Below are 8696 nucleotides of genomic sequence, written 5' to 3' on the forward strand. Positions count from 1 at the left end.
TGGATGCCACAGCCTCCTCTTCCAGCTGCACAAAGCCAATAAGCCATATAACGCGAACAGCACAGAGGACCAAATGACTGCATGAATCTAATAAAACAATCTATAATGGCAAGATAACAATCAATCAGTGGAGCGATCATTGGCTGCGTTTTGCATTAGTTGGCAACCTTCTACACACTCTAAATTAGGGATCTCCAAACTTCCACCTGGACAGCTCCTTTCCTGCCAAATTTTGTTCCAGACCAAATCTAGGACAATACTTCTCAGGTAATTACCTGAATTGGGTGTATTAGGTTTGGAAAGGAGTTAAACTTTACTGGTAGGTAGCTCTCAACGAGAACAATTGGATATAACTGTTCAAAATGTCTTCTGTGTGTGGAGATATTAGGAGTTGCTAGGATACCTGCTCTTTGAGGTAGGTGTGGCTGCAGGGTCCGATGCCTCTCAGCGTGAGGCCCACTATGAAGCACCAGAGGGACAGGCCTGCCTCCACAGCTGATAGCAGCATACTGGGGAACCACAGAGCCAAGGTAGTGTCCTAAAGGAAACAAACAAACAAACAAAAAAAACCACACAGCTACATATACTCTCACTCAGTTACACACTGCTTCAACTATACACACACACACAGAAATACAGAAGAGAAATCAATTTCGCACACAGACAGTTTTCTGTTAACCCTCTGTGCTCCAGAATTATTCATTGTTGTTAGAATTACTATTTCTTTATATATAGTACATATGTTCACATTTTATATGGTATTAAAACATCCATTCTTACATCGTTAGCAATATCTTAGATCTCAGAAGATTAAAACTGAGAAAACCGCATGAAATTCTAGAGAGGTGCATCATTCAAGCAGCATACCATAAGAGCATCATTGATCCGGTAACATATCCAAGAGAAAAAACTCACATAGATGCGGGTGGTGTCGAAGGGACAGTCGGCGGGGACGGGTGAGCGTGCGTTAACGAGCCTGTCTGTGGAGTTGCAGCCCTGCATGAGGACACCACCATCATCTCGGATCGCGACGCTGATGGCCACCAGCAGACCTAAGCAGCAGGCGGCCGAGAGCAGCATGTTCAGGCTGGAGCTCATCAGAAGGCCCACGTGCTGCAGAAACAGCAAAAGCTTTTCTGCCTTCACTGCAGCTCAGACCACATCCTGGCTCAACCTTTTACACAACGACTGATACAGCACAGTGTGTTGGCTCACATGTTCACACTCATAAGTTAAATAGCTAGTGGATGTAATACATTAATATTATGACATTCAGACATTCGTATTGTAAAGTATTTTAGATGATTTGCTAAAATTATTATAGTTAGCTAATTATTATATAAAGGTGTTATATAACTGTTTATATTATTATATTAGTAGTATTATATAAACAGAAAGTACATGACAGTGAGATTCTTACTAGTTTCCAGTTTGCAATGTTCCTCGACACCAATATTGCAACAATTCCGCTTGCAATGCTCTGGGTGGGAAAAAAAAAGTAGTCTGAAATTATACGTTTGCTAAATTTCCCTTGTTATGTAAATGGGAATCGCAGCAGATTCATTAAACACTTCGCGCTATGAAAACTGTGAACTGCTCTCAGTTGCTGCGTAGCATACACGGACTTACCAGTAGTCCTGAGGTCACGGATATGATGTTGTATAATGTGTATTCTGTTGAAATTTTACCGCTCGGTTTTGAGATGTGCCGCAAAATACTGCCGTGTACGATAGCGCCCAAGATGAAATTGATATGACCGACGACGATAAGACTTAGTCCTTTCGTCATCAACCTCCCAGGACCCTTCTGCTTGTCTACGATGCATAGGATACGTTGATAAATATTATTACATATTCCACTGGATTACAGTGCACTGTGATAGCTCGCCAAACGTTACACACTAAGAACATGTTACGTTACACAACTTTTAAGACTTTATAACGTGTCATTGATTTACTTCACTGAAAATGCCAGAACAGTACTTGATTTGCTTAAGATCAAATGTATGTGTGAAAGGCAGTTTTTCGATGGGGTTGAAAGGGTTAGTAATCCCGTCGGTTACTTGTCTCACCGAAAATCCATATGGCCTATAATAGAATATCCAAATTCTTCTTTCGCTACAGAATTCTTAAAACAACAACTGTCGAGCTACAATAAGAAGACACCGTTTGCATTAGTCAAAAGTAACAGATTGTGTTCTTACCAAAGCCACACATATTCCCCATGTAATTTAAGTACTTCGAGCAAAAACAGGGCCGTGCCTCCTGTACGCCTGTTCATTCACGCCTAACTGCTTACCTGTAGAGCGGAAATAGGCGGAGACATGGTCACATAACTTCTGTTATGTCACGAAACGTTATTACTTCTTGAGCAGTATCCTTTTATTCACATTACTCAAAATAAAAGACAAACGTTATGTACTACGAATAGCTTTTAAAATATTCAAATATATCGTGGAGTCTTGGAAAAAGTCCGAATCTTTTAAACGGCTGGAAGTCAAAGATTTGGGAAATCTAAGAATAAGATATAGTTGAGAACTCTCTGATGATCTCTTCCCATGATGATTTCAGAAGCAGCTACTGTAAAGATTGCTTTTCGAGGTCTCCGAAGTGATTCTGTGTTGGTCATATCTGTCCCCTTACTGATAAAGACCAACTCTGCCGCCAGCTCTGGCATGCTCTCTGTCCAGTAACATGCAACAGCATATTTTAATTACATTGTCAGTTGCAGCGGGTCTTTCTTCAAATGGCCACCACCTGCCTGTCTCAGAGCATGGGTATTATGTGTCTACAGCCCTGCAGAGACAGCGTAGGTGACTATGGAAACTATTGTAAGTGTCAATCAAATTACATGCGTGCTGACTGCTGTATATCTGAGGGTGCTAATGTTACACTACTCCATTTTCATCACAAGGATTCCATTTAGGGTTGTCGTCCATCCAGTTTTCAACCGGACAGTCTGGTGTTTAGACTGTCCAGGTGTCTAGTTTTGACTTCTATTGTCCTGTTTTTTTCTTTTCTTTTTTCTTCTTCTTTTTTTTGTGATCTTCTCCTGGAGTGTGGGGTGTGTAACAAGCAGTACAACCATATTGGTCAGTTTGTCAGTCCTCACAATTCGCGTCTATCTGGCCAATAATAACAATTCAAACAATGGTTGGAGACTTCTGTTAACAAGAAGCAAACAGGATGGGACAGAAAACAAAGGCCAGGTGAGCAAAGTCCTCTTGTGCTTAGATAACACACCTGTGAATCATGAGCAAGTATTAGAACATGCAGGGTAGATCAGTCACACAACAGAAGTGATCTGCTTATAATCACAGGCAACATCACTGTTTTGTAAAAATATTTTACATATAAGTCAAGAACATCAATATATTTTAACAAACTGCCTTGACTAACTCCTTTACACATAAATTGAGCATGGTGTGAAAAAGAATGGTTATTGTCCAATATTTCTACTGTGATAGTGTCTAGGAAGGATACATACATAAATAACACTGGGATACACGGTATGTGTAGGTTACAAATAACAAATACAAATAAGGAGTTATGCTCATCTTTATATTAAAAGACTTCACCATTTTTTTTACTGTGCTTTAACAGTGAAAAGGTATCACACGCACACGAACAAAACAACAAAGAAATAAACAAAAATAGCCACAGCCCCCCCTTATGGTTAAAAACGTGAATTACATTTTCAAGGGGTCATCTGAAGGTCAGCACCTCAGCACGTGATACTTTGGTTCCCATTAGACGGATATTCCCGATGAACTATGATGCGTCTAATGAAAGACAACACTCAGTCATGGCATAGGACGACAGATTAGTATTTTGTTTTTTATTTGAACTGTTCTATAATCTAAAATTTTTTTTTTTACCTCGGTACAGAACAAACGCTCACACTTTAAACCAAACGCCCTGTACTGACAAAGTGGGGCTGAGGAACAATGCCTATGACCGCCAGTTACCCCAAAAACAAGAAGACCAGAGAGAAGACTACAGCTATCGCTATATTAATCTAGGCGGTACAAATCTAACTGACATATCAAACATCAAAAATATTTAGTTGTCAGACCTATAAAAATACCACAAAAAGCAAGGAGAATTGGGAAGGATATGGGGCAAAAGCGATGGGAGAGGAGTTGTAACCAGGCTCTTGGATCAGAGACTACAAAGAGGAAAATGTATAAATGATGAATCCTGAGTGGGCCGGATCTCGGCTCCACACCCTTTTGTGAGCTGCCAATGCATAAAATCAGTACATGAGAGGATGTTGAAGATTTTGGAGACCTAATATAATCAGAGTGGCTGGACTTGTGTAATTAACAAAAGCCAAATGACGTTAAGAGAACAGTAAAGGGCATGCCCATGTTTTTACAGTTGCTACAGACATCCCGTTCTGTCTGTTTTCTTTTGATAAATATAACGTATACTGTTATATCAAGACAAACAAAAACAAAAAGTATTTGTTTGGTTTTAAAGCAACAGACAATGGCCACCTAAATGTAACTAGTGGTGACACTTATGTCAAACATGCTTGGTGACTAATGTGATGGCACAGTTCCTATGATGCGATGTCACAGTTCCTGTAGCCAATCTGACAGGTGAGTCAGAACAGCAGTGATAAAATGGACCGAATCTGGGCTAATACTGCCAGATTAGAGAGCTTCCACTTGCAAAGATATTAACATACATACAAAGAACACGAGAAAAGAAACAATTGTGGGGGAAAAAAAACATCTGGAACAACAACAACAACAAAATATAAAACCAAATTCCCATAAGAAGAAAGGAGAAGTACTCTCCCATGGATCGTGTTTGAACTGTTTCCACCACAGACAGCAGAAGCTGATGGGTGGGGCACCTCCTCTCATCCGCGGTTTGCAGTTAACTGGCTGAGTAAGATGTGATCTTGGTTGTTTGGTAGCAATTCCTTTAGGGCCGCATGACCGCGGTTGTCGTGACTACGGCCTGGTGACGTGTTGTCTGTGCTCACTATGTCTGTGGGACTGTCTCTCGGCGGGGGTTCGGCTGGAGTGGGCGCCCACCAGTTGGGAGTGAGCGTGGACGGTGGTCGCACTGCCCGGTTTTGTGCCCATCGGTGGTGCTCTCATGCCAACAGGAGTCATACCCCCCAGTCTTGAAAAAAGCCTTAACATGATCAAGAAAAAACAGTTTACACACAGCTTTAAGCACCGAGTACTCATTCATAAACGTGAAGTCCCGCATCCACTACGTGCCTGTTTTGTGGTGAAAAAGTCATTAGTTTTGCTTTGTAAAGGCAAGCCGTCTATAATGAATCAACAGCAACCAATTTCAGCAATACAACATCTTAATTTTCTCCATGACATGCAAGCAAGTGATGAATCTACAGCATCAGTTTGTTAGTAATAAACAGTCAACTTCAGCAGTTATTTGGCACAGGCATAGATAACCAAAAAAGCAACAGACAGATCATGGAACAGGCAGAATATGTAGTAAGAGGGTGTATTTGAAGCAGTAGAGGAGAGTTTTGGCACATCACAACCAGCAGTCAGCTGCAGTCTAGGCAAAGGGGCACAACTAATTAAAAAAACTAACCTACTTCCTACTTATCAGGTATACGTGTTCCAATTCCAAGAAAAACTCATTTTTATCCTTATGACCATTTATCTGAGATTGTGGTCTCAGTTCAAAATGAGTCAACAAAGCACAAATTATGTTAGGATGTAGAAATGCATGTGGTCTGTGGTTGGCTGGATTCTGTATATGCTGATATATTTACCTGGCTCTGTTTAGGTATACATTTTGTCTTGCAGGCTGCCAGGAGATATGGCCGGTAGTGGCTGCATCACTCTGCTGAGTGAGAGAAGCAGTCAGATTCAGCGGCACATCCAGGGCCAGAGAATGTACGTGCAGGCCCTATGGCTCACAGTGAGAGGGGCTCGGAAGAGACTCTAGTCACACTATGATCGGTTACTGTCAGATGGTCGTGTTATGGGTTAATATTTGTCACATTTGGCACAGCCGAATACAAAGTGAGTAAAGGAGTGAGACCGTTGTTTGACCTTACAGTGAAAGGGAAGTGGCAGATGACAGCAAAAAGCACTGAGGTCAGATGGAAATAAGTTAGCAGCGTTTTAGTGGACGGGGGTGTTTAAAGGGCAGTACTCCTTCTTACTTGTAGGTGGTGCCATTGAGCTCTGGATGCACCTGCTGCTCTGCTATTCCCCACTGAGCAAAGGGAATAAAGTAGTCTTTGTTGACACAGTTTCTGAGGTTGTCTGGGATACGACCTGTGAACACACAAACAGGCATAAGACGAGGAATGGAGAACATGCTTGGGTGTGATTGCGGGCCATGGAGGGTTAATGTGCGGGAGCATATGAGTGCGTGTAGGGAGAATGGACCTGTGAGACCCCTCCGCATCTCAGTGGCAGCGGCTTCCCGCATCTCCAGCGAGGCCTGCTCACTGTACCAGGCTGCATGGGGTGTGCAGATCAGGTTAGGAACATCTTTCAGGGGGCCCTGAGTATAACTAGTGAGAAAGGGGGAGAAGGAGAGTGAGAAAGCGAAAAGGTGTGATAGGCAAACCACCGACATTATTACTGACTGTCCAATCCCAACAGCCAAACAGCAGCAGCACAGTGGCGCAACTGTGCAGCTGGGGATCTCACCTGAAGGGCTCGCACTCGTGGACATCCAGGGCAGCCCCTCGTATTCGGCCCTCCTTTAGGGCATGTGCCAGAGCCTTCTCGTCCACTAGACCGCCCCGTGCCGTGTTCACCAGGAACGCTCCATGGCGCATCTACATGGCACAGATGACATGCCAGGAGTGCACACTTTCACGGCAATTAAAAACAAAACACTGTACAAATTCAACTGCAGAATTAGCCACTAGGTGGCAGTAGTGTATTTAACACAAATGCATGTGTGTCTCTTGTGTCTATGCATGAGTGTGTGTGTCTATATGTGTGTTTGCGTAGGATCACCTGTTTGATGGTTAAATCATTGATAAGGTGGTGGTTGTGTTCATTTAGACTGCAGTGCAGGGACACACAGTCGCTTTGGTTCAGCAGGTCCTGTAGGGTGAACACTCTTTGGACACCCAGGGAGCGGTCCAAACCATCCAGCACGTACGGGTCATAAAAGATCACATTGAAGCCAAGAGGTTTTGCCCGTACAGCCACCGCCTGACCCGACCGGCCTGTAAAACACACACACCCCAAAAGTTACAACTGCAGTCCAGATGTTTAAAACTACCTTCACCTAAACCCTCTATATCAGAAGAGGCATTAGCTTTAGCTCGCTGACACTCTCAGTCTCTCACCGAAGCCGATGAGTCCGAGGGTCTCTCCCCGAATGCGAGCGGCTCCTGATGCCACCTCTCGGATCTGCTCCACGCCGTGGACCCGTGAGCCGTCCCGGAGGGCCTGGTACAGCCAGGTGTTCCTCCGGTACAGGTTGAGGATGTGGCAGAGGGCGGAGTCTGCTGTCTCCTCCACCGCTGCAGATGGGATGTTACACACAGCAATGCCTGCAAGGCAATCCAGAAACACCAGGTTTTGTACGCTACAGCTCAAAACACATGACAGCTGTAAATATACATTAATGCAGTGCCTGGAAGCTGCATATCTTCATTTCACTAATACACTGCACAAAGATACTCAAAACAGTCTTCAGTAATGGCAGTCAGGACCTGTCAACTCTACCCGTCACTCTAGGACCGGGAACTGCATCTGCTTTCTGTTTAAACATCACAGAAATATAGAGAAGTCCCAGTGCTCACGCGATGGAGATGGTATGAGAGTGCCTCTATGTCCTGATTCAACTCACTCTGATGGAGTGAGTCTTTGGACTTTTTGTGTTTTTGTAATGTGGGTGAGGTGGATAGCGAAGACACATGCAAAGTACCAGCGCCTTGGACTTGAGAACAAGCAGAATCCAAAACAGGAGAAGACAGTGAAAATGATAAACAGGACAATGTAAATAAATTAGTTGTTTAATAACAGAAACACCAGGAACAAACAAAACGGATACGAGGCCAATTCAGGGTGATTATAGATCAGAAAGAAACATACGAGAGTACTTAGATAACAGAGCAGACAGAAGAACAGAAACAACTTAACAAACAGGAACCGGGAGGGCGATACAGACAAAGAAGGCAACATCAACTAAAACACCAATAGAAATCATGTAGGACTAAACAAGAGACATATCTAAGCAACAAGAGAATGACAATAGTAAACAGAGAGCAAGTACAGCAGAACCAGAAGCAGGGCAGAGTCAGAACATCAAAGACACATAGACCTAGAAATGGAAATGACCCACAACGCTGAGCTGCAGTAACAGGGTTTAAATACACAAAGCTAACAAGACCATAAACAAGGGACAGGTGAAAACAATGACGGGCGTGGAAAACAAACGAGGGGTGGAGAAAATGAAACTAAGGACTGGAACACACAGAAGAGATCATGAAGCCAGGGAGACAGGAGAAGCTCCAGTCCACGAACATAACAGTTATCCCTGACTGTATCTGCTTTTATTTCAGGAATCACATCTTATGAAGTGTGGGAATGCTGTTTTAAAAATACAATATTCCCTAATAAAATCAATGAATGAATGAATCAACCCTGAATGAATGAATCAATCTAAGTCCTGATTCAGATTCTAGCCACTCCCCTTTTTGTGCTCAGCCTGTTTTAGGAAACTGTGCTG

General features: G+C 43.1%; 1 protein-coding gene across 6 annotated transcripts in view; it reads right to left on the reverse strand.

Annotated features, from left to right (window-relative positions):
* Window positions 1-974: 974 nt before the first annotated feature.
* The window catches only part of ctbp2a (C-terminal binding protein 2a), a 36648-nt gene continuing 28926 nt past the window's right edge, over window positions 975-8696 (reverse strand). For 2 of the 6 annotated variants that reach the window (XM_081721579.1, XM_081721578.1), the window contains 7 exons: window positions 7309-7515; window positions 6971-7185; window positions 6656-6786; window positions 6389-6516; window positions 6160-6274; window positions 5764-5834; window positions 5015-5150 (listed from right to left, as the gene is read on the reverse strand). In XM_081721579.1, coding sequence (XP_081577705.1) covers window positions 5774-5834; window positions 6160-6274; window positions 6389-6516; window positions 6656-6786; window positions 6971-7185; window positions 7309-7515 — 857 coding nt within the window. In that variant the 3' untranslated portion in view covers window positions 5015-5150; window positions 5764-5773. Of the gene's footprint in view, window positions 1114-1420; window positions 1481-2203; window positions 5151-5763; window positions 5838-6159; window positions 6275-6388; window positions 6517-6655; window positions 6787-6970; window positions 7186-7308; window positions 7516-8696 lie in introns of those variants that run through there. The other 4 variants (XM_027011906.3, XM_081721577.1, XM_081721576.1 and 1 more) reach the window with 3 other exon arrangements.

This window comes from Electrophorus electricus, chromosome 10, assembly GCF_041902795.1.
Source record: "Electrophorus electricus isolate QZ-2024a chromosome 10, ASM4190279v1, whole genome shotgun sequence".
NCBI lineage: Eukaryota > Metazoa > Chordata > Actinopteri > Gymnotiformes > Gymnotidae > Electrophorus > Electrophorus electricus.